This window comes from Rhinatrema bivittatum, chromosome 8, assembly GCF_901001135.1.
Source record: "Rhinatrema bivittatum chromosome 8, aRhiBiv1.1, whole genome shotgun sequence".
NCBI lineage: Eukaryota > Metazoa > Chordata > Amphibia > Gymnophiona > Rhinatrematidae > Rhinatrema > Rhinatrema bivittatum.
Genome location: NC_042622.1, coordinates 60,310,326 through 60,337,117, shown reverse-complemented (window position 1 = coordinate 60,337,117; position 26,792 = coordinate 60,310,326). Strand labels below are relative to the sequence as shown.

At 43.7% G+C, this 26,792-nt stretch overlaps 1 protein-coding gene across 1 annotated transcript; it reads right to left on the bottom strand.

Moving 5' to 3' along the window:
* Positions 1-1,309: 1,309 nt before the first annotated feature.
* RAB5IF (RAB5 interacting factor) lies at positions 1,310-24,021 on the bottom strand. Its single transcript, XM_029611323.1, has 4 exons — positions 23,666-24,021; positions 14,643-14,746; positions 5,335-5,464; positions 1,310-1,944 (listed from the first exon to the last, which is right to left on the bottom strand). The coding sequence occupies exons 1-4, from the start codon at positions 23,768-23,770 to the stop codon at positions 1,903-1,905; spliced, it is 381 nt and encodes a 126-aa protein (XP_029467183.1). The 5' UTR covers positions 23,771-24,021; the 3' UTR covers positions 1,310-1,902.
* Positions 24,022-26,792: the final 2,771 nt, after the last annotated feature.

Here is a 26,792-nt window from a genome sequence, read left to right as displayed (position 1 = left end):
TAACTGCACTAACCACATCCTCTGGCAACATATTCCAGAGTTTAATTGTGCGTTGAGTGAAAAAGAACTTTCTCCGATTAGTTTTAAAAGGTGCCACATGCTAACTTCATGGAGTACCCCCTAGTCTTTCTATTATCCGAAAGAATAAAAAACCGATTCACATCTATCCGTTCTAGACCTCTCATGACTTTAAACACCTCTATCATATCCCCCTCCTCAGCCGTCTCTTCTCCAAGCTGAAAAGTCCTAACCTCTTTAATCTTTCCTCATAGGGGAGTTGTTCCATTCCCCTTATCATTTTGGTAGCCCTTCTCTGTACCTTCTCCATCGCAATTATATCTTTTTTTGAGATGCGGCGATCAGAATTGTACATAGTATTCAAGGTGCGGTCTCACCATGGAGCGATAGAGGCATTATGACATTTTCTGTTTTATTCACCATTCCCTTTCTAATAATTCCCAACCTTCTGTTTGCTTTCTTGACTGCCGCAGCACACTGAACCGACGATTTCAATGTGTTATCCACTATGACGCCTAGATCTCTTTCTTGGGTGGTAGCACCTAATATGGAATCTTAACATTGTGTAACTATAGCATGGGTTATTTTTCCCTATATGCATTACCTTGCACTTATTCACATTAAATTTCATCTGCCCAATTTTCCAGTCTCACAAGGTCTTCCTGCAATTTATCACAATCTGCTTGTGATTTAACTACTCTGAACAATTTTGTATCATCTGCAAATTTGATTACCTCACTCGTCATATCTCTTTCCAGATCATTTATAAATATATTGAAAAGTATGGGTCCCAATACAGATCCGAGGCACTCCACTGCCCACTCCCTTCCACTGAGAAAATTGTCCATTTAATCCTACTCTCTGTCCTCTGTGGTACCGCTGCTCCAAAAACAAAGGGGCATCATTCTGTAAACATTTCTGCAAGAACAACAAATCCCTTATATAAAAAAAAGCCACAAGAGCTTTTGAATAAGTTACTGTCAGTAGTGAACAAAATGGAACATTTATAATCTTTGATGGTCCAACAATTTCTAGGCAGATCAAATCTGTTACGTCCCAGTCAAGAGGTTACCTAATCTACTACACAAAGATGGATTCCATTTTTGTGCAATTGTCAATAAGAAATGTGCAGCACACTCACTTACTTAATTTTGCTGTTAATTCATAAAAAAGATCTAGCTTCAGAATTGTAACTTGTTGGTAAATTTAAAACTTAGGAAGAAAAAAAAATATCATGCATGCGATTGCAATTATCACCAGCAAAAAAAAGTTAAAGACATTTATAGTAATAGTTACTTGAATAAATCAGATCTTTAATTAAAGCATAATTTTAATGCAAATCCAGTTTAATCATGAAATAGTGTACCATTTCAACACTTCAGCACTCCAAGTCTTTTAAGACTTGTAATACCGTAATTTAAAAAAGATTGACATCATACGTGACAACTCCTGTATTTGAAGGACCTCTGAGGAAGACAGAAACCATCATTTACTGGCCTATTTCATCATTCAATTCTTATTTCTCCCCATACATTCGAATACTTGGCATGAGTGTGTTATGGGGTATAAGGATAACAGTTCAAAGCTAAATAATCTGACTATGGTAGACTGCAATACTGTGCTCCAATTTTTTGATGGCTTAAAAACAAACAAAAAAAAAAAAAAGTAAAAAGTTCCCATCAGCAACATTTGCATAAAACAGCCAGGCCTCTTGGCTTTAGGAGAGCTGCTCTTCAAAGATTGCTCTTTTCCCCTGCTGGTGCCAAAGACTTTGGGTTTATTGTTTGCACCTCCTTCTGAATCTATTTCGGGTTCTCCGATTCATTAAAATGTTCTTTTAAGTCCCCGGACACTGAATTGGCAAACATGGGGCTGCTGACTGCATCAATCGAAGTGGATAGCAGTATAGAAGATCACCCAGACAACCTCAAAGAGAAAATACAAAGGAAACAGGATGAGAAGAATGGTTTCATTTCTAGTAAGTCAAGCATACGTGGCTCTGGACACAGTGACGACATCAGGATGAAGACAGACAACAAACCTGGGTTCCTTTCCCAGGGCTGGGTTTTTTCTGATCCTCAGCTGGAACACTTGGGAATGCTGGAGTGAACACTTCAGCAGCCTCAAGTGTTGCTTAGCTTTGACATGAAGGGCTCACCTTTACCAGGCTCTGAAAGGAGCCAACTGCAATACCCAACCAACTGCAAAAGTGGTAGGGGGAATTTAAAGGGGAAAATAACCAGGTAATGAGTGATGTACTGCACCTCAACCTCACCCCTCATCATGCAGTGAAGCAGATCCCCATTTTGATGGAAGCCCCAGAAATTACGTATTGACTATTTTATGAGTTTTTAGTATTTATAGGGTTCTTTAAGCATTCTAATGTTTCTTTTTGGGACAAAGTCATTAAAGACTGTCCCCAAATATGATGTAAACCGATGTGAAGTGTATACAATATGTTCGGTATATGAAAAAGCCCAAATAAATAAATTACTACCCAATTAAAAATATAAAACAGATATCAAACACATCATAAGCCTAATGTTAAATCTAATTTGCGTAAAAAAAACGAAACAAAAACATACATAAGGAAATAAAATGGAATGAAATATCTTTCATTGGACCGACAGAAAATGTACTGCTCTATGAGTGAGACCACACAGGCCTCTTCTTAATAAAAGTTCACATTCTGCAACATCTTTCCTGCTGCCTTCAGAGATTCCAGTATTCTCCAGAACCACTACTCTTACTTGAACTATAACAAATAAACATTTTCAGCTTTGGGGAATGTCAGAACAGGAGGAGCTCACGACCACCTCAGTGCTGTGCAGAAAACCCAGGCTAAATTTCCAGCCAAGATAGTTGAAGCAAGATGGCAGCATGATTTAGCCACAGCTTGGCTGTCCGTTTCCTCTGTTCCTTTGGTTGAGGATTTTTCTTTTTGCTGCTATGCCTTCTAAGAGGAAGGGTAAAGTTAGAGCTTACCCCTCAGAGTCTTCCTCGATCCCCGGATAGCGGTCCTTCATCCAGTTCATGGTAGCTGCAGTTACGAAAGGGGGATTCCCCCATTGCCGGGTCAGACGAAGTAGAGTTTGCCCCACCTGGTGATAAGACATCCCTCAGGCCCCTCGACATTCGTTCACCACCCGCCCAGCGTGAGATTTCCCATAGTGGGGTTGCAGCATTGCCGACTGATGAGGTCAGTGTGTGCTGGATTGAGGGGAGCCTCCGGGAATGAAGTGGTTCTGTTTAACATCTGTTGGGGATGCCGTTGTTTCTCAATCTTTGGAACTGTTGAATTGATCGGCAAGGTCTGGTGGTGAGTCCCAGTCTCCTTTTCAATCAATCATTCTCAGCAAATCTGATCCCCCTCTAAACCTGTGGTGGTTTCTCTGGATGCATTTTGGGACTTGATTGCCTCTATTGGTTGTGCTTGTGTTACCACTTCTGCTAATGTAGATGCTGTTTCTACTTGTCTGAAATCCCATATTTCTGCTTGCCAAACTAATCAAAACCAAATTCAGGAAATCCTATTTCCTCTATGAAATCTACTCAATCTAGGTTATTAAAGAATGTAGTATTTTACAGAGGAGGGTAGAATTTGAGAATAAGCTACGTTCTCTCAATCTGTGATTTATAAAATTTCCTGGGGGGGGGCACAACCCCCCCCCCCAGAGTTACCTTAAGGATATACTTTCTTGAGACATTGAACATCCCTCCAGAAACTATGCCCGCTTTGAATAAAGGTTTAGTTTCTCCCATCGGGGAACCGTTTGATATAAGTGGAGTCTCTAGACTTAACATTTTCTAGAATCTTCTAAATTACGAAGGGTCTGAAAGAAGCTACTTTATTAGTATTTTATTTTTCAGAATCTGATCTCAGTCCGATCATGAAAGATTTCTTTAAATACATTGCTGTTTTGTTTATGGGCTCTGGCATCAGGATTTTTCTAGCGCCACTCGAGAGAAGAAAAGGCTTTTTAGCACTATGCAAGGAAGTTTTGGCATTAGGAGCAAATTAAGATATCCTTGTAAGTGTTATGCTAAGTTTTGTGATAACGTTCATTTTCTTTGTTCCTGAACAATCACAACTGTTTATTAATTCAAGGAAATGTACAATGGCTTCAAGGCCCTTAGCAATTCCAGCTAATTAGAAAATCAAATTTGATTTTGCAGTTTCTGTTATAGGATGCATTTTCTCTTGTTTAGCTCCTCAAATTACTGCTTCCTTTAATATTTGCAGTCTAATGTGATAATTGTTCCTTAACAATTTGTCTTTTTTGATTGATAAATATTCCCTGTTTTGGTGCAATGTTTTTGTAAAATATATAAAAATTTAATAAAGTTAAAAAAAAAATCTTCAGTCAGGATTCTGCTTTCACACGGGCCGATGCAGTAAAGTGCACTCAGGCTGAGCGCACTGTTAGCCCCCGTTTGGCCGCACGTTTTCAACACGCTATTTTTACTCCTTTATACAGTAAGGGGTACTGCGTGAAAAACGTGCTGCCAACCCCCCCGAAATTAACAGCACCCGCAACATGCAAATGCATATTGATGGGCCTATTAGTCATTCTCACGCGATACAGAAAATAAAATGTGCAGAGAAGCCGCACATTTTACTTTCAGAAATTAACGCCTGCCAAAGGCAGGAGATAATTTCAGCCAGCACCGGGAAAGTGTACAGAAAAGCAGGAAAAAAACTGCTTTTCTGTACACCCTCCGACTTAATATCATAGCGATATTAAGTCGGTGGCCCCAAAAATTTAAAAAAAATTTAAAAAAAAATTTTTTAATCTGCCCAGGGCCTGCGGGTTGGAAGATGGACACTCAATTTAGCCAGCGTCCGTTTTCCGAACCCGTGGCTGTCAGCAGGTTCGAGAACAGACGCCGGTAAAATTGAGCGTCGGCTGTCAAACCCGCTGACAGCCGCCGCTTGTCAAAAAGGAGGCGCTAGGGACGCGCTAGTGTCCCTAGCGCCTCCTTTTACCGCGGGCCCTCGTTTGCATACGGGCCGATACTGAATCGCGCGCCCAGGAGAGTGGCCTGGGCGCATGCCGGGAGAGCAGGCGCTCGCCGGCTCTCTCGTGGGTTTTTCTGTATCGGCCCAACAGTTCACAGGCAGCATTCACAGCCCCTAGAGGGAAGGTGCCCCAGTCTTTGCATAATGACGACACCTAGTAACTAGACCTAGGGCCAAAAAATAAAAAAAATAAAAAATAAAGTAGCTCCAAAAGGTATAATCTTTCTACCAAGTGTTACTTTAAGCAACAACTTATCTCCTTGCTGTTTAAAATAAGTAATCAAGGAAACAATTACCAAAAACAGTGCAAAGGATGTCACAAATCCCTCTTTTGTGAGCTCCCAAGTTCCCCCATACTCTTCTTCATCTATTCGCTGGAAGCTGCTGAAATACAGGTAAAGAACCCCAGCATTTATCAAGCAGAATCTAAAGGGGAAAAAGGAAAGTAACTATGAAACACAGAAGAGAGGATCATGTCATGCTTAAAAGCAAGAAGTAAACAATCTATATTTATTCTTGTGAGAGTTTACACGGGCTAAAATAAGTTACTCCTTCCCAAGGACAAAATGGTGGCTTTCCCCAGAGTCCACCTAATAATTATTTATAGACTTTGCCTTCCAGGAACTTGTCCAAACCTCTTCTATATTCAAGTGTTTTCATTATTATTCAAGGAATACAAGAGGAAAATAAAATTTGGCAAGAATATAATGCACAAACAGTCAATTCACCCACCACAGAACATTCCCAACCCCCATCTTATCACTCAAATCAGCAGAAAACAGACATACTTTGCACTTAATAAATTAATAGGTGCTCAAAAAACTACTACAGACTAGAGACCAAACCTCTTAAACCCAGCTATGCTAGATGCCTTGACCTCATTCTATCTTAAATTCCACAGCTTAAGTGTACACAGATTTAAAAAATACCCTCTCCAATTTGTTTTAAATCTGCTCATTTCATGTCCTGTCCCCTACTCCTAGTACTAATTGAGAAGGTAAATAAAATCATTCCCCATTTACCTGTTCCATCCTACTCATGATTTTATAAACCTCTATCACATCCCCTCTCAGACATCTTATCTAAGCTAACCAGTTTAGCCTCTTTTCATAAGGGAACTGTTCAATCTCCTTTACCACTTCTGTTGCCTTTCTCTATACCTTTGCTGGTTGTTTTACCTTTTTTTGAAACGTGGTAACCAGAAGTGCACACAATACTCATAATGTGGTTGTACAACAGATCTGTACACAGCCAGTATGATATTCACAATTTTTTCCAAATAATTCTTAATCTATTTACTTTTGGCCACTACCAAAATTTGAACTGAGGATATCAATGTATTGTACACAAAAACCTCAAATTCCTTTTCTTGGATGGCGATTATGTACCTACTGTTTGCATTATTTTTGCCTATATGTATCACTCTGCGCTTGTCCACATTAAATTTTATCTGCCATTTAGATACCCAGTTCCCTAGTCTTCCTTCTACAGTTGCTCACAGTCCGCTTGTGTTTTAACTACTTTAAATATTTGTATCATCTGCAAATTTTAACATTTCACAGATTGCTTCCTTTTTCAGATCATTAATGATCCCATTACAGATCCCTGGGGAACTCATTTTCCTTTTTCCACTGGGAAACGGAGCAAGAACTGTTGTCATAGCTATATAGTCCCATCCCAACATCAGCCCACTAGTATTCTCTGGAAAAACCAAATTGCGGACAAACCCAATTAATTAAACTTTAACATTAGCAACAGGCAACCATTTGTGTTTCTCAACCAACTGGAACACTGTGCTCAGCCAAAAGGAACATATCTAGCAAACTAAGAACTAGAGGAAGCCACTTACCAGTTATCGACCAAGAGCAGGCATCATACTCTGAATTGCTCGCCTTAAGGGGGCTAACCACAAAATCCAAATCTGGCAGCAGAGGGCGGGTCTAGGATTCATTAAAGGAAAGGAAATAATCAGGTAAGTAGTAATTTCTCCTTCCTTTGTGTTCAGTTAGGTCAGTCCCAGCGAGTGGGATATACAAAAGCTAATCCCGAAAAGGGCAGGAGGCTGCCAGAGGCCCAGACAAAACCACCCGTGCAAAAGTGGTGTCCTCCCTAGACCTAACAACCAAGCGGTAATGCTTGGAGGAGGTGTGCAAAGATGACCATGTTGCTGCTTGACAAATCTCAGCAGGCAACAAATGAAGCTCTGCCCACGATATTGCCTGAGTCCTCGTGGAATGCGGTCTGCTTCGGTTAAGGCAACTTCAGCAGCCACATAGGCTGCTGTAATGACTTCCTTAACCCAGTGGGCAATCATTGCTAGTGTCTCTAGTGCTCCCTGCTTACCTCCACCATGGAGCAAACAGGTGATCAGACTTCTGAACAGTCTTAGTCACCTCCATATTGTGCAATAATGATGCCTGACAACCAAGGAATGCAAAAGGTGGTACTCAGCTTCATCTCTGTCCCTGTCCAAGGCAGGCAGAGAAATAGACAGATTCAAACAAAAGTCCAAAACCACTTTGGGCAAAAAGGAAGGTACAGTCTGAAGCTGAACTGCACCTGGAGAACTAGGGGGAAAAAAAAAAAGGCTCATGGCAGGAAGAGCCAGCAGCTCAGAGACCCAACAAGCTGAACAGATTGCTACTAGAAGTCTGTCTTCAAAGCAGCTCAAGGAAGCAGTATGCAGCGGTCGAAAGTCAGACCTGCCAAGCACTCGAGGAGCAATTTAAGATCCCACAAAGACATCCAAAGCCATAAACGGGGGGGGGGTTCTACCATAGGTCCTAAATTGGACCAAATGCCACTCGACTCTTGACAAAGCCGCAAGGTAGCCTGAGCTTCCAGGGCACAACAAGAAGCAATTTGCAAGTTCATTGTCACTGCCTCAAAGGCTTGCTTCAGGATAGCCTCAATCCTCCTAAACTGAGCATCCTTCGGAGCCACACCTCCCTCTACCAGGATGGTGGTACGTTTCATGACAGAACACAAAGCATCAACACTGCCACTTCAGCAATCCCTGGAAGAATTCCATCTGGGAAAAGATGGCTGGGTCCATTCCAAGCTCTATAGGCCCAAACCCGACATCCTGCGAGCCAGTGTCCCCTTAGGGAAATGCAACTGGTCTCTGGCCTGCGGATCCAAGGGGTATAAATCCGCTAAGGCGTGTCCTCCTTTAAAGGACACCTCTGGCACATTACATTCCAGGTCGATCAACTCCTGGATTGCATCCAAGAGGGGAAAGAAACAAGCAGCTTTGCACAGGGTGACCAAAATAGGATCCTTATTCTGCATCCTCAAGAGAGTCAGGCACAGCCACTCTGAGGGTCTTCAGGGTCTGAGATATCAGACCTGGCAACTCATCTCTCTGAAAGAAACAGAGAAAAGTTCTATATGGCTCCAAATCTGGGGGGGAATATCCCAGATTTGTAGCCATATAAAGCCCCCACCCTCATCATCCTGATCCACCTGCAATCGAGCTCTGACAGACCGCACTGCACTATGGTGCTTGACTGTGAAGGCAGACTGAGAAGCACTCGGAGTGCCTGGACCTACTTTAGGAGGAACTGCCACTTCAGCAATCCCTGGAAGAATTCCATCCAGGAAAAGATGGCTGGGTCCATTCCAAGCTCTATAGGCCCAAACCTGACATCCTGCGAGCCAGTGTCCCCTGGAGACTAGACACATGGGCCAATCAGGGGAGGAGACACCCCCTGCAGTGTCTCCTTCAGTCCCACTCCACTCAGACTGAAGAGATGGACCAGTCGGCAAAATTGGAAGGAGTTAATCACTCCGAGCATACAGGCAACGCTGACCCAGGCTTAAGGAAAGCTCTGATGGAATAGCTCTGATGTGGCAGGCAGCACAAGCAGGCGCTTAGGTTTCTTTGCCATGGGCGCCATGCTATAAGAGCACAGTCCGATGAAGGCTCGTGCCTAGCTTTTCCATGTGTACAAGTGCACCTAATATAGATGCACAAAAAATGTGTGTCCAAGCACATGCGCCTAGGCCACTCATCCCTCTGGATGCCCAAACTGGACACCCAGGACCAACGCCTAACTAGGCGCATAAAATGTACATCCAGAAGGATGAATGCCCAAATGAATGCACAAACCAGAATGGGCGCACACCCGGACATGCAACTGCACACTAACGGTCTGCAGCAAAAGAGTGCACAAAAGTACCCTGTGGCCTACCATGCGCCAAAATGGGAGAAGCCTGGAAGCAGGGCCTAGCCAAAAGGCTGCTCAACCTGTCGTGCCCTCACTTTCTCCTCACAGAACTCCTCATACACAGCCAAATGCTGAGGAAACAGACCCTTCTCCCACTGTCTTTCTGTTGCTGATTTTTTTTTTTTTTTTTAAGTTAAAAACTTTTACCCGGGCTCAGCCCCCCTGGCTGTGGGTGGAAGGGGAGAAGCCTTCACCATCAAACCTCTCTCGATCTGCAACTGCTAATTGGAATTTAAGTCCACTGGTCAAGGCAACTGGATAGAAGCACTCTGAGGGAGGGACCGCACAGTATCACCTCAGGAGGCAAGTGGTGCTACATCAACATCTCCTTTCCAACTTTAACTCACAGGCAATCCCCTGAAAGGAAATGCATGTCCACTGTATGCTGGAAACAGATTACTGGCAGGCTGATGTGAGGGCGGGACAATACAGCCATGTCAGCTTTTGCTCCTTCTCCATCTGCTGGCAGAGTGCAAAACCCACTTGTTGGGATTGACGTACGCTAAGGAACTGACCACTTAGTCCTATTCTTTGTTCCCTCTCAAACAGTTGCCAATCCACAGTAAGACAAACAGAAACCACTATTCAGCATCACTAACACTCCACCCTCCAGGCTGAATGGCCACAGTGGTTCTCAACCGTTTTTGTCAGTACACACCTGATAGATAGTTCTCACATGCGTGACACACTGAACACATGACTGTCACAAGACTAAAATGTACACTTTGCATCCACAGGAACCTCCTGCCCCTGACCCTCAGCAATGGGTATAAAGCAGAACTAGAATATTCCCTGTACAACTCATCATACAAAAAAAGATATTATGGTGTTAGCTCAATAACAGCAACACAAACTCCCTCTACCACCAAGTGCAATAGCCCTACTTATAGCCCTAACACAGCAGTTCATCACCAGTGCATGTCCTATTGAGAAAACACAACAAATAAGGTGAGGTATTTTACTAGCCATGCTTCAGACTCACACACAGAACTGACCTTCACCAAGTACAGAAAGACCACAAATTACAAATATGGAGACAAACTGGAATGGAAACGCAAAAGAGCCACTCTGCATGCAGTGCGAACCTGGAGAAATGGAAAGAGAAATATAGCACCTAACAGTCCCAGGATCTGCAATATTTCATACAAACTAATCCACACAAAGTTACACCTGCATTATGGCATGCACTCCAACAGTAACAACCCTATCTATGAAAAGGCAACACTACAAATATTAAACCAGGTCCTAAACACCAATGCACCTCCAGTTAGGAAAACAGAACAAGCCAAGTTGCTATAGATCCCCACACAGAAATAATTGTAAAACTATACTAATAAATGTTACGAAACAGCTGATGAACAGATTCAACAAAAACAATTAAAAAAAAAACCTCTTAAAATTAAAAATTCTCCAAACACTAATAAAATATTTCAGAACAGAAGAAACATCACATAATACCCAATAATTAAAATGGCAGTCAATCAAGAAAAATAAACTTAAAAACCCACCTTAACTTACCCTCTCTGGCAACTCTCCTACTCCTTTCCCTTCCAGGCCAATAGCACACACCAGAAGCAGCAGTGGCTGCTGAAGCTCTGTCCTCACAGTCCTCTTTCCTTAGGGACCACAACCAGTCTCTCTCACACACACGTCACACCCCCAGGACCAGTTTCTGTCTCTTACACCAATCATCTCCCCAACCAGTCTCTTACACACACACAGGTCACCTTCCTGACTAGTTTCTCTGTCAATCACACAATGCTCTCTCTTACACACAGGCTTTCAATCACACCCATAATCTCTCTCTCTCTCACACACACACAAGCTCTCTCTCACTTATACGCTGGCTGGCTGACTGCCCCACTCCCGCCCTCCCCCAGACCATAAATAGTAGCTGCAGCAGCCTCCGCCAATCCTCATGGCCCAAGAAGGAAGAATCCCATGGACCGAGGGTCTAACTCTGCTGACTCCCTTGCTGATCACCGGCTGCTTCTGACTTTGCTCCAGGCCTGCCCTGCTGCTTGAGGCCAATGCATTTCAAAGCAGCATGGCCTTTTCATCCCATATGCCCCGCTGCACATGCTCTCTCACACAAACACTTCCTCATGCCAAGGCCTCTCTCCAGTTTTCCTTTCTCCGCCACCAGCAGCTCTACCAAGGCCTCTGTCTCACCTTTATTTCTTCAGCTGCTGGCGCTCTTTCCTTCCTTCCTTCCTTTGGCTGCAGTGGCCCCCCTGGGTCTCACCCTACCACTGCTGCCTCAACCCTCTAGGTGTGAGACCCCCATCCCTTCCCTCATTTACCCTTCTCCCCATCTCTTCCCACTCCGCACCCTTCTCTTCCCCTCCTTTCCCCTCCCATCCACCTCACTCATCCCTTTCTTCCCCTCATTTCTCCCTCTACTCTCATCCCAAACTCTCCCTTCTCTTCCTTACCTGCTTGGTCCAGCCAGGTCTTCTTTAGTGTGACCTTGCCTCCCAGTCAGTGGCTGTGCTCCTGCAGTGCCCCATTGTTCTTTTTCATAGAAACATAGAAATGACGGCAGAAGACAACCAAACGGCCTATCCAGTCTGCCCAGCAAGCTTTCACACTTTTTTTTTCTCTGATGTAGAGAGCAGTGCTGGAGCTTCATGTAAGTGAAGTATCTAGCTTAATTGGTTAGGGATAGTAACTGCTGCAATAAGCAAGCTACTCCCACGCTTATTTGTTTACCCAGACTATGTAATTCAGTCCTTGTTGGTTGTTGCCTGAATATAAATCCTCTTTTCCTCTTACCCCCCTGCCGTTGAAGCAGAGAGCTATGCTGGATATGCATTGAAAGTGAAGTATCAGACTTATTTGGTTTGGGGTAGTAACCGCAACAAGCAAGCTACTCCCCGGTTTTTTGTGAATGCAAATCCTTTTTACCACATTTCCTCTTGCCGTTGAAGCATAGAGCAATGCTGGAGTCGCATTGACAGTGAGTATGTTTATTAAATAAGGGTATTAATCTCCAAGTAGTAGCTGTCATTCCTGCAAGCTATCCCCATGCCTCTTCTCTTCATTCACATCCTCTAGACTTTATGGATCCACAATATTTATCCCACATCCCTTTGAAGTCCTTCACAGTTTTGGTCTTCACCACTTCCTCCAGAAGGGCGTTCCAGGCATCCACCACCCTCTCCGTGAAGAAATACTTCCTGACATTGGTTCTGAGTTTTCCCCCCTGGAGTTTCAAATCGTGACCCCTGGTTCTGCTGATTTTTTTTCCAATGGAAAAGGTTTGTCATCGTCTTTAGATCATTAAAATCTTTCAAGTATCTGAAAGTCTGTATCATATCACCTCTGCTCCTCCTTTCCTCCAGGGTGTACATATTTAGATTCTTCAATCTCTCCTCATAGGTCATTCGATGAAGACCCTCCACCTTTTTGGTCGCCCTTCTCTGGATCGCCTCCATCCTGTCTCTGTCCCTTTAGCGATACAGTCTCCAGAACTGAGCACAGTACTCCAGGCGAGGCCTGTACAAGGGGATAATCACTTCCCTTTTCTTACTCTATATTCCTCTCTCTATGCAGCCCAGCATTCTTCTGGCTTTAGTTATCGCCTTGTCACATAGTGTCCAACAATCTGAAGTCGGCGAATCACCCCAAGGTCTCTCTCTCCTGCTCCGTGCACACCAGCCCTTCACCCCCCATCGAATACTGTTCTTTCGGATTTCCACACCCCAGATGCATGACTCTGCACTTCTTGGCATTGAATCTCAGCTGCCATATCTTCAACCACTCTTCCAGCTTCCTTAAATCCAGTCTCATTCTCTCCACTCCTTCCGGCGTGTCCACTCTGTTGCAGATCTTAGTGTCATCTACAAAAAGACAAACCTTACCTTCTATCCCGTCCGCAATGTGAGTCTTGGCCTCCCCATTGCACAGCCGATAGTGGTTCACCTGATGCCACTTTCCCTTCCTTCCCTCATTAATCCACAGCTTCTTACCCTTCCCAATCACATCCTCTTTCCTTTTACTTCCATCCCCTCTCATCTCATCCACAACCCCTTCCTCTTCTTCAGCTCTCCTCCATTCCCTCTTTTGCTCTGCAAACAGAGGATGGAAACCCAGGCAGCACACCATTCTTCTTTTTGCTGGAGGGGCCTGGTACATCATCAAATCGCGCTGCCGCATCTGTGCAGAATTCTCTGCCTGCTAGGCAGTCAATGAATCGCACCATCCTCGTCCGGCCAGTGGGGTGGGAACCTCTCCGGCACATTGCTAAACCGCGCCATTTTTATTACGGGTGGGGGTGGAAACCTCAACAGCACATCCATAAACCAAGCTGCTCGCTTCCATGAACACTGCTGCTGTTCCCCTCCGGGTTTGAATGTGCTGATAGCCCGGGCAGGAACGGCAGCAGTGTTCAGAGAAATGGGTGCTTCTCAATGGGTTGGAGATGAGGGAAGGAAAAGCAGCGAGAGACCAGGAAGTGCGCAACACACCTGCCCGGTGCTTGGCGACCCACCGGTTGAGAACCACTGGACTAGACTAGAGAGGGTAATCCCTGTGTAAAAAAACTGGTACCGGGATTAATTATATATTTCTATGATCCAACAACTGCAGAAAGTGATAAACTGACTTTGTGATCAGGCAGCACACAGTAACCAGGAGAATTTGAAGGAAACTGGACAGACTCACAGAAATCAAAGAGACAGAAGGAGGCAAGCTAAAATATCAGAGACAGGGCTCTCAGGCGGCGCACACAGCAGGCCAGGAGGTGGCCTCATAGTCTCAAACTGAAATTATCCCTGGATATTATTGTACGACAACTAGGAAAGGCGATACAATAAATATCCCCCATTAGAGTAAACAGAGGCACAGGAAGGTAAAGTGATTTGTTCATGGCAAATGGCAGTGCTGGGAGCAGAGCCAGGGAATCAAGTTCCAGGTCTGTGTGCTAACCATGGTCTCATCTGCCAGTCCCTTTCTCAGGCACTCCAGTTTCTACAGAAACAGCCTTTCACTCTGACTGAAGCAAGGAGAACTATATTCTAGTCAAAATTTAGACAAAAAAAAAACCTCACCATATTTACTTTTAAACAGTCAAATATTTGCACAGCCTGAACCAAGCAGGAAAGGAATGCAGAAATAAAATAAAAAAACATCACTAAACCATATTTGTGTACCTTTGCACTGCGTAATGCCATAATATATGGACAATAAAATGGATGTATCAAAAAAAACCCAAAACAAAACATGAATGCACTAGAAACAAGAGTGGTAAGATTACACCAATAGTGGTGACAAAGGATGTACCCAAACTCAATAAGGGAGACCAGCGATATCTTTATTCTTTTTTAATTCTTAAGGTAAAGCTGTCAACTCTTCATAACAAGCCCAGTACTTACATTGCTATTCCTACAAAGCCCTTCAGTGGGACGATTCCCCAGATGACTCCCAACACGATAGCAATGATCTGTCGGAACCAGTATATCACATCTAAGAACTCATCCTGCAAAGAGAAAAGGAAAGCTATGGTTTATACAGCAACATTTAGTGCTGGACAACCAAAAAGGCAGGACACAGTGATTATGAAATCATGCACTATTCATTGGAAAACTAGCAGACGCAAGGATATAGAAAAAGAAGTTACCACTACTCTAATTTTACGATTGCTTTTTGAAAGCTTGGGACGTTACGGAGACAAAGAAACACACAGACTGAAGAAAGATTCCATTGATAAATACAAAATTTTGATCACTTTTTAATTTTAAACTGTCCTGAGGAAGCATTGGTAGCAGAAATTGCATCTGCTGTTGGATAAGTAGCAGTTGTTGGGGGGGGGGGGGGGGGGAAGAGTACTTAAATCCTGCAAAGTGTTGGATTACTGTGCATGCATGTTTGTGTGCTGGTAAGAAGTTTGAGAGCTTCAATTCATCCTGTGTGTAATGAAAGCTTTCAATTTAATTCTAAGTTTATAATTATGAGTTTACAAAGGTCATTTGCTTTATTCAAGAAAAAAAAAAAGTGAGAACTGGTTCCTGGGCAAGTTTCACTGGTGTTTCGATTCCCACCCATTCCTATTTAATTTTTAATGTACATTACCACCCCCATTTGGAGGAAAATCTTCCAAAATAAGAGTCAATTAGGAATTTAGAACAATTGTGCAATTAACCTTGATTTTAGTAAATGACAAATTTTAGTCCTATTGCTGGTCATTGAAAAACTAAAAACACCCAATACTCAAATTTAAAATCCATTAAAACATATCCACACCACAGCTTTAAATAAAAATTAAAATGCAGACAGAAGTCCAGCAGTAAGATGGGAGCTATCCAGTGTTTTGCATACAGTGTCACATGCATGATTATCTGCCTGTTGGTGAGAGATTGTATGGGTGCACCCAGAGCAAAGAGTTCCTGGCTCTGAGAATTAATCCAATCTCTGGAGGCCAGAGTGGCAGACCTGAAGGAATTAACAGTCAGATATATAGAGGAGACTTTCAGGGATACAGTACAGCAGTTCCAACTCTGGGCTTTGTAGAAAGCCAGGTCACCTGGTAGGAAGCCATCAACCTAATATGGCAGGAAGTGATCTTGTAGCTAGGATTTGTCCTCAAGATGCCTTATCCTCTTGCACCATGGAGGCGTCTCCAGGGTTGTGTGCCCAGGAGGAAAAAAGGTTAAGATTGTCATTGTAACATAGTAATGATGGCAGAAAAAGACCAAATGCTCCATCCAGTCTGCCCAGCAAGTTTCTTATGGTAGTAACTGCCAATCTGTTCAGGTTACCCCCAAGCCTTATGTTAAGGGTAGTAATATTTACAATCAAAACCACTTTTACGGTGTGAGTAACCTTCTTGATAATTCAGACAATGCTGCCTGAATGTGCTTTGCTTTTGGACTTGCCCAAAGCAGCAGACCTTTGTTTTATCCTTAATGTCATACTCTGAAGAGAGAACAGTCTTAAGCAAAGTGCCACAGGAATCTGTTTTGGGACCAATTCTGTTCCATATCTTTGAAAGTGACATTGTGGAAGGGATAGAAGGTAAAGTTTGTCTATTTGCGGATGATACTAAGATCTGCAGAGTGGATATGCCTGAAGGAGTAGAGAGAATAAAAAGTGATTTATGAAAGCTTGAAGAGTGGTTGAAGATTTGGCAGCTGGGATTCAATGCCAAGAAGTGCAGAGTCACACATCAGGGATGTGGTAATCCAAAAGAGCTGTATATGATGGGCAGTGAAAGACTGATGTGCATGGACCAAGAGAGAGACCATGGGATAATAGTATCTGGCAATCTGAAGACTGCAAAGCAATGTGACAAGGAGATAGCTAAAGCCAGCAAAATGGTGAGCTGCACAGAGGGGAATAACCAGCAGGAAAAAGACAGGTTCTTTATGAGGCCTCATCTGGAGTACTGTGTTCAGTTCTGCAGACTATCTCAAAAAGAATAGAGACAGTCCAGAGAAGGGCAACCAAAGTTGTGTGGGGTCTGTATCAGAAGATTTATGAGGAGAGGCTGAAGGATCTAACTATGGATACCTTGATACCTTGGAAGAAAGGAGGTGCAGGGGAGATATGATAAAAATCTCTCAGGTATCTGAAGGTCTGTAATGTTATACAAACTTCAAATGTTTTCCCACCAGAAAGGAAACAGTGGAACTAGAAGTCATGAAATGAATCTCGGGGGGGGGGGGGGGGGGGGGGGGGCGGCAACTCAGAACCAACGTTAGGAAGCTCTCTTCACAGAGAGGGTGGTGGATGCCTGAAATGCCCTTCTGGAGGAAGTGAAGAAGAAAAAACAACTAATTCAAAAGGGCAAGAGATCAACAATGTGGATCCATAAAGGCTAGAGGCCATCAATGGAGAAAAAGGTGCATGGGGGTAACCTGCACAGTGCAGTTACTTCCCTTAACAGAAAGCATAGGGATTACTACCCTCAGCCAATAACCTTGATGCTTTTGATGAAACAGCAACATCGCTCCCTGCTTTTGGGGGGGGGGGGGGGGGGGGGAGTTTAAAAAGAGGAATTGGATACAGTCAACCACCAACATGGGTCCTGACATTTACAGTCTCAGGTACTGACATGCAGAGAAAGGAAAAAGCCCAGAACAGCTTCTAAGGCAAACTCCCAAAGCAAAGAACATCAAGCAGCACGGTCTGAATCATCATCAAGAAGGCTCCTCACCCAGTAAAAATATGTTGCTAGCAGTAATTTGTTATGGGCTGGACAGTGACTTGTTCTGATTGTTACTATTACTACCATTATCACAAGGCTTGAGTGTAATTGCACAGAGCAGCATTTACTATTATAAACAGATTGCTGGGCAGATTGGGAGAACCACCTGGTCTTTTTCTGTCAGCATTACTATGTTACTGTGTATTAGTACCCCAGACTGTAAAAATTAGGGCCCAGCATTGGCTGTGATCTGAATCCAATCCTCTTTTTCCCCACGCCATCAAAGCAGAGAGCGTGGTGCAGTTGCATCACAAGCATCAAGGCCAATTGGTTAAGGGTAGTAATCCCCGTTCCTTCTTTTAAGGGCAGTAACTGCCGCTCTGTGCAGTTACCCCCAAGCACCCTTTTCTTCGTTTCCAACCTCTAGCCTTTAGGGATCCAGTGTTTATCCCATGCCCTTTTGAATTCTTTTACTGTTTTCGTCTTCACCACCTCTTCTGGAAGGGCATTCCAGGCATCCACCACCCTTCTCCATGAAGAAATATTTCCTGATGTTGGATCTGAGTCACCCCCCCTGGAGTTTTCTATTGTGACCCTAGTTCTATAGTTTCCTTTCCAATGGAAAAGGTTTGACGTTCATGCATCAAGACTTTTTAGGTATCTCTCCTGCACCTCTCAATCATTAGTAACATAGATAAATGGGCGACTGATGGGCATAGGGATCGCTTAGTAAGCGGCATGCCTGGTGCAAAGTTGGTGACCTTCATACACCACCTAGATAGATGAGAGTGCTGGAGAAGAGCTAGCTGATGTGGTAACCTATGTGCACTAATACAGGAAGGTGCAGGGGGGAGGTTCTGGAAGCTACATGTAGGCTTTTAGGTGGGAAACTGAAAAAGCCCAGAACCCCCAGGGCTGCTTTCTCAGAAGTGCTCCCTATTCCATATGCAGGACCCCAGAAGCAAGTTGAGCTCCAGAGTCTCAATATGTAGATAACATGAAAGCTCAGGGAATAGGGCAGAGCTTTCCAAAGTGTGTGTCGCGACACTTTGGTGTGTCGCCTGAGGTGTGCCGGTGTGTCGCGCAAGCCCGGTGCACGTGACACACCGGCAAGTGGGAGCCACTGCTTAGCCGCCCCACTGGCGGCTAAGCAGTGAAGAATCGTTGTAGCAGGAAGATCGGTAAGGCCTTGGTGAGTCCCGAAGAAAAAGGGCACGTCTAAACGTGCAGGTGCTCCGCCTCCTTCCTGCCCACGCGGCCCTGGAAGAAAAATGTTGCCGGAGCCGCACGGGCAGGAAGGAGATTTATGTAATGCATTCCATCCAAACAGGATCCCAAAGTGATTTAAAATGTTGAAGAGTCAAGTGTGCAGCCACCTCCGAGGTGGAACGTCTGGCTACCGATGCGTTCTTCCTGCTCCGCGGGACAACCTGCCAAGGCAGGAGAGGGAAAGGAGCCGCTCACTGTTATTACTCTTAGCGCGCATTTACAGCGGGGTCTCCTGCGGCCACCGGAGAGGAAGATCACACAAAGAGCCAGTGGGAGGGCGGGCTCGAAACGCACGAGCAAGGGCAAGAGGGAACAGGCCGAAGTTACGGAAGTCCAGATTTATTTCACGGCGGGCGGGCGGACAAAGATCCGGTCTGCATCCCACAGCAGCAGGACCCTCCCGCCACCACCAAGGGCAGGCTGTCTCCGCTCCATTTCCCCTTCCTCACGCTGCCGGAAAGGGGACTCCCAGCTGGAGCTCAGCCACAGTCCCGGAGGTCGCCCTGAACTCTGGGGGCAAGCACTCACATGGGGACGGGGCCCTCGGAGCCCTCCAGCTAGAGGAGGTCTCCAATTACTGTGTCACGGCCGTCCAACCTTTCCCTGATCCAAAATGGCCCCTTTTCAATCACATTTAAGTCGGTTTTAGCTTTTTTGTTTCCATCCCCCACCCCCCCCCATCTCAAAATGGGCAGGTTTCTTCCGCTTCAGTTTTCCCGTTCAGCCCTCCGATGGATTGCTGGTGGGGTCCCACCGCTCGGACCCCGTCTCCTCATCACAGCAACAGCACACGACCCTTCATTACCTGGGAATTACTGTGCAGCGTCCAGGTCATCAGCGGGCTCTCTAGGCCTCTCTCAACGCCTCTCTAGCCGCGTTGTTGCAGCGGGCGAGAAGAGGCCCGGTAGCAGGGCCCCCACTGCGGATCGGATCGGCCCGAGAAGATCAGGGCCGCTGCAGAGCCGATCCTGCAGCGACCCGTGAAGAGGAGGCCCAGAGGTAAGAGAGAGGCTGAGGGCCCGTAGAGTGCGTGTATTAGCTGAGTTGAGAGATTGGGTGCCTGTATGAGCTGAGCTGAGTTGAGAGATTGTGTTCCTGTATGAGCTGAATTGAGAGATTGTGTGCGTGTATGAGGTGAGCTGAGAGATTGTGTGCGTGTATGAGCTGAGCTGAGAGATTGTGTGCGTGTATGAGCTGAGCTGAGAGATTGTGTGCGTGTATGAGCTGAGCTGAGTTGAGAGATTGGGTGCCTGTGTGAGTTGAGAGATTGGGTGTGGGAGTGAGGACCTCAATGTTTGCAGAGACAGCATGTGAGAGCCTGTGTGTGTGAGAGAGAGACAGCATGTGACAGTTAGAGCCTGTGCATGAGCAAGACAGCATGTGGGAGTGAGAGAGAGCCTGGGTGTGTGAGAGTCAGACAGCATGTGCAAGAGAGAGACTGTGTATCAATGATTGTATGAGAGAGAGAGCATGTGAGAGTGAGAGCCTGTGTGTGTGTGAGAGAGAGAGAAAGCATGTGAGAATGAGAACCTGACTGTATGTTTGAGGGAAGAAGATAGATGGAGAGAAAAGAAATAGAAAAAAAGACAATATGAAATGAATTGGCAAAAGAATAAGAAAGGGGAGGTGGAACAAAAAAGCCTGGGACCAACTGATTAGAAAACTAAGATCAGACAGCAAAGGTAAAAAAAAGAAAAGAAATAAATTACTTTTTACTGATTGGCACATGTAATCTTTGTTAATGTCAAGAGTAGCACTTTCTCTATGCGGATCTCACAATGTATGAGATCAACATGGAGGAAGTGGAAACCCACGGGGCCTGCACAGAGGAGGCAACAGAATGGGCTTCAGTGCCAATAGCAGCAATCAGCGCCTCCCCAATAGCCACACAGCAGCATTGACAGTGGCAGCAGAGGAATGAGAGAGGCTCCGAGGTTGCTGGCAAAAGAAAGAGAGGGGGTCTGCCTTTAGTGTGTATGAATGGGTGCCTGCCTGGGGGTGTATGTGTGTGAATGGATGGGTGCCTGCCTGGGGGATGGTGAGGGAGTGGTGTGAAAATGAATGGGAGCCTGCCTGGGGGTCAGTTTTAGTGTGTGAGAATGATTGGGAGCTTGCCTGGGTGTGTGTGTTTGTGTGTATGTGAGGGAACCAGAGAGAGTGTGTATGAGAAAATCCAGGGGAGTAAGAGTTTGTGTGTGGGGTGTGTGTGGAGGGGGAGAGAGTGTCTTAGAGCCTGAGAGTGTGTCAGTGTCTGTGAGAGCGAGAGGTTATGGTGGGTATAAGAGCATGAATGTGTATGTATGTGACAGTGTATGTGTGAGAGAGAATGGACATGTGAGTCTGTGTGAGAGGATAACCTCTGGGAAATTGTAAAAAATGTATATGATTTTAATTAATAGAAATTCTATTTATCAGTAGTTTTAAAATATTCTTTTATTAGTATGGTTTTACTATTATAACTGATGCTTTATGTTTCTTGATTTTATTTGTTTTATGAGGAATGGTGGTTCTGTTTTTCCATTGTTAATACACAGAGTCTGGCTTCTTGGAGTTTCCATTTCAGTTTTTGTCTAATTTGTGCTCCTTTATTTTGTATTCTGTATTTGGTGAGGGTCTGTCTCTGCTCTGTGTGTGTGACCATGATGAGAGATTCTGCTAGCATAGGGATCTATAGCAATCGGGTTTGTTTTGTTTCCTCAGTAGGTGGTGTATTGGTATTCTAGGACCCAGTGTAATATTTATTTATTTTAAGTTTTTCCATACCGGCATTCGCAATAGATATCGCATCATGTCGGTTCACAATTAACAAGTGGATAGGTAACAAACAAGGTAAAAAACTAACATTTATCTTAATAATAATAATAATAATAGTTGTAGTAATAATAATGATAAAAACATTAAACAAGAGAAGGTTAAGGTATGCAGTTACAATAAAACAAGGGAGTAATATAACTTGGAGCATAGAAAAGAAGCTGGGGATTAAATAGAGAGAACGTAAATGCCAGTCAATGTGCTTAAAGCATTAATGAATTGTCCTTGTGAGGTAGGGATATTGATTATGCGGTAGAGATATTAATTACCATGAATAAGGCAAAGTCTGAGCGCCTAGTTAATAATGGAATAGGATCAGTTTAGTTCAGGAAAGGCTTTCAGGAATAGCCACGCTTTTCAGGAATTACCCATGCTTTTTCACAGATAGGGTTATTGTTGTTTGAGTCCTTGGTGTTATTACTGTTATGTTACAATGGGATTGCAGTATAGATTTTGAGTGTCATTTTTGCGAGGTTTTATTTTAGTTCACAATGTGCCTGGCAGTGGAAGGTGTTTGTGCTGCTGTTACTGTGAGGTGACACCAGCATTTGAAAATATCTTTTAGTATGATGAGCTGTAAGGGAAACATCCAAGCTCCATTGTTTGGGGGAATTTCAATGGATGCACAGAGTTACAGAACTGGAGGTGCAGGATTTATATTGACATTCTGTCCCTTCCTATAAATTCCAGATTTCACTCTCATAGCCATATAGAATTAGTTGAATGAGGCTATCAAATAATTATATAGTGTGAAACTGGCCAGCTTTTTAAAATTATGCAGAAGACCCTTTGGACTTTTTTATTAACACCAAATATTCAAAAGCTGTGTTCATCCCATCAAGCTCATATATCTCATTAAATTGAATAACACAATAACTTTGTTTTATTATTGTTACTCATAAATTATAACAATAACATTAATCTTGGAATATTATATATTTTTAATATAAATGAAAGGTTTTCACAAGATATGTTGTGTCGTGAAACATTTTATTATGTATATATTTAAGGAAACATTCATAAATTGTCGAAATACATTTCATTCATTTAACCTTTAACCTCCGGTTTGCTTGTAGACTAATTACTGTGTCCCGAAATTATGTTTGTCTAAAAAGTGTGTCACCAACATGAAAAGTTTGGAAAGCTCTGCCCTAACAACTAAACTCAGAACTCAAGAAAATCTAAAAACCTTCAAAAAAGGGGTTAAAAACGTGGTTGTTCAACAAAGCATACCAACTCACCCAATGAACACCACAACATCATCGCCCTCCAATCCAATCTCATGAATAAATAAATGAAATTCATCTCATCTAGGTTTTCATAAATAAGAAATGAAACAAAAAACTGAACTAAATCCTTACACAGTTTGTACTTTGCATCCCTTGTTTAACCCCCCTTATCCTTGTAACTTTATTTTGTAAACGTTATGATGGCATTATTTTGACGTTTCCAAATGACAGTATATAAAACTCATTAAATAAATAAAAATATCACTCAAAAGTGATGGCAAATGTCCTCTAGTTAGGCCAAACCCCCTACTCTGTCAATGGTAGCTTCAACACTAATTGAAACGTGGAACATCAGCTTTTTTTTATCTAGAAACTAATCCACAATCAGAAATAAGAGGTTTTAGCAAGCCTCTTTCAATCTCATTAAAAGCATTTTTCATCACAAAGCCAAAGAACTGCTCTAAAAGAAATGGCATCGCCAAAACATTTAGGGCTATTACTAGTTTCTATAGAACTACTAGATATATGAAAGGTTGAATTCACACTTCAGCTAGGAAAGCAGAAAGATTATTCGCATATTTAAAAAGTCTGTGTCCCTAAACATGAAGTAGGAAACATCCTCTCTATCCAGCAAGGAGTATCCCTTTATTTCCTCCCCTGTCCCCAAACAGCAGTGTGACACTTTTCCCTAGCACAACACCTCTTGAACCTTTGCCTAATAGCAAGGAAAGGTATTTTCCCCCGTATACCTTTCCCTCACCGTAGGCATCCCACAGACAAAAAAAGGAACGCCGCTTCTATTCTCGTCACACAGCCGACAGCAACCCCTTTCAGCCCCAACACAGCAGAGAGAACCGCTTCTACCCCTTCCCACAAACCACCCTCCGCCCCCCTCCCGAGACAGAAAGAAGAAAGGTTAGAGGAATGTAAGGGCACCGTGAACCTTGTCCTCCCAGACCGAGTCACTGCGCAGGGCCTTGCTCCAGGGAGACGCTTTCACGGCTCCGTTAGACACGGCATGCTCCTCCTTCCTGCGCGAGCCGCTCATTCTCCCGGGCCGCGGCTGCGGGACACACGACGGACTACAAGACGCTCACGCCGGCACTAGAATCACCGGACCCCGGGTAGTACCAGGCGCTCGCAGCTCACTCCTGGACCTCAACTGTCTCCATCGAGAAACGTGGCGCGCCTGCGCGTCGCCCCCGCCCAGCAACCAATGAGGAGTAGAGTGGAAAGGTCACGCCTGCCTCTCCCTGAGCACAATTGGTCGGTTCCGATGGTAAAGAGGGCAGAATGGAAGCCTCTCACTTTATGGAAGGTGAAGAAATATAGTCATGTGGCAAGGGCTGCATACGGGAAGCGAGAAGCTCAAAACTGCTTATCAAGTTTTTAACACGTAGGCTGCTGAATCCTGGTTGTTGCAGTTTTGCTTTGCTTGTATGAGAGAAGGGAGGAAGGACTTCAATTTTCAGAATGTTATATAACAGAAATTTAAATGCATAAATAAAGGAATACCCTCCTCATACAATTTCTCTCAAGCTCTGTATTATTTTTTCTTTAGGTCTTGCTCTATTCTACTCGCGTCGCTGTACAAATAGATTAGGAATCACTGGATATGGAAAGTAACTTACGGTTCTTTTTGAAAGCGGGGTTTAGGGGCACTTTCTTGTACTTTTATATTCTTATTATGTAAGTTATGATATTCTGCATACTAGCAGCAGCCATTTTACGAATGTATATGACTGAAGTTGACTTTAGGGAGACTGCTTAACCCCACCCCTCCAGATGTGACCGTACCCCTTCTTCCCACCCAAAATAAAAATAAGAATATTTTTACATTGGAAAATAAGATATGCCATACTTGTTCAGACCAAGGATCCATGAAGACCAGTATCCTGTTTCCAACAGTGGCCAATCCAAATCACAAGTACCTGGCAAGCACCCAAACATTAAAACAGATCCCATGCTACTAATGCCGGCAACAAGTAGTGGCTATTCCCTACTGATTTAATCACAATTTATGGATTTCTTCTCCAAAACTTCTCCAAACCTTTTTTTAAACCCAGCTATCCTAATTGCCTTAACCACATCCTCTGGCAATGAATTCCAGAGTTTGTGTTTTGAGTGAAAAATAATTTTAGTTAAGCGACAGTAGAACAGCAACATATGTCATTTATTGTACATATGATTTTTGTGAAACTTTCTTTTTAACAGGTGGCATACATCTGAGACAGCAAAATTACAAGGATAAGAAAGATTATGGATATCAAATAATGGCAATTACAATACGTTGTACATAGGACTGAGACATTAGAAGTATAAAACTGGACCAAGGTTGATATGCAGGCCAAATGTCATTATCAAGAGAGCAACAGAGATCATCCAATATCACCCAGATAGGACCCCACACTCCCCCAAGTGCTGGAGCACGCAAGGAACTGATCTACCTCTAGATATGTAAAAAAGACCAGAACATTATCTGCATATCGTGATATTTTATGTTCAACCTCCATATACCCTGATCCTTCTGATCACAACACTATCTCAGATAGATTGAGCAAGGGACTCAACAGCCAAATCAAAGAGCAGAGGGGAGGGGACTTCCGGTCATGCGCTAACCTGAGTTCTCTCACGCTCCCATCTTTCTCTGATTTTTTCAGCTATCCTAGCATGTGGTGGGGCCCATTTTTGCTTTACGTCGCAAAGCAAAGATCAGGCCAGCCAATCCTTTCCATCTATGTGGGCTGAGGTGACTCGTAAGAAGAAAAAACGGTCTCTGACAGTGCCAGCAGAGCGCGTGTTGCATGATGGGGAGTCAGCCTCAGAAAAGAGCGAGGCGCAGGAAGTGGAGGTTGGAGACAATGCCCAATATATATAGATCACCTTATGGAGCAATTTGCTAAGAAAATTACAAAGAAACTTGATGCGTGACAGCATTATTGTCGAAAAAGTGGCAACTATGTTTATTGTAATTTCCATTCTATAAGTTCACTGTAAATCAATATGATGTCTCCACTAATATTGGTATAGAAGATTCTTTAAATAAATAAATAAATAAATAAATAAATAAATAAATAAACAAACAAACAAACAAACAAACAAACAAACAAACAGTTCAAGAACACATGGAGAAACTTGAAGAAGCGGAAAATCGTATTGCGGACACCGAGATGACCCTCACTATGGCTGGCGCCAAGATTGATCGTTTGGAATGCCTTGCTACTGCTTTATTCGACAAGATCGACAACCTAGAAAATAGGTCTTGTCGATGTAACATATGCATAGTTGGGCTACCAGAAAAAAATGAAGGGAATGATGTGGTTCAATTGTTTTCAAAATGGCTGCCAGACATCTTTGCCTTTGACTGCCCCAAAGGATATGTAAAACTGGACAGGGCGCATAGATCTTTGGCACCTGTTCCAGGTAAGGGGCTTCATCCGAGATCAGTTATAATTAAAGTACTCAATTTTTGCGATAAAAGGAAAATACTGAATGCTGCCACAGAGGTAGGCTCACTTCCGTTTCAAAAGAATAGAATCATTATTTTTCCTGACTTCTCAATGGAGCTCCAAAAATGACATCAAGAGCTTGATAGAGTGAAAAACGAGTTGCAGCGTTTGAAGTTGAACTATGTAATACTTTATCCAGCTAAATTAAAGGTTTTCGTGAATGGCAAGTTGCTACTTCTTGATAATGTTGCTGCTGCAGAACAATATATTACAGAGTGTATTGCTGACACGCAATCTAAGGCCTGATTCTCAATCTCTTTGAAATGCTGCCTTATCGGGTCCTAGCTCTCGATGCTGATAGGCATACCTGGAAACTCTCTGGATTTGGCCCGGAGACTCCAGAATTCTAAAAGAATTACTGGGTCTTCGGGCCAATACCGGAAATCTCCTGGTGCTGCAGCAAAACCAATCTGCTTGGACCCGGAAAGAAGAAAGGAACGTCATTGGTCTTGCGCGGCTAAAAAAGGAGGAACTCGACAGTGATTTCTACCACCTCCGGACCTTTTTAACTCTTAACTTCGTTTCCTCGTGACACCACCTGCTCCTGCACAGCCTGTTTCC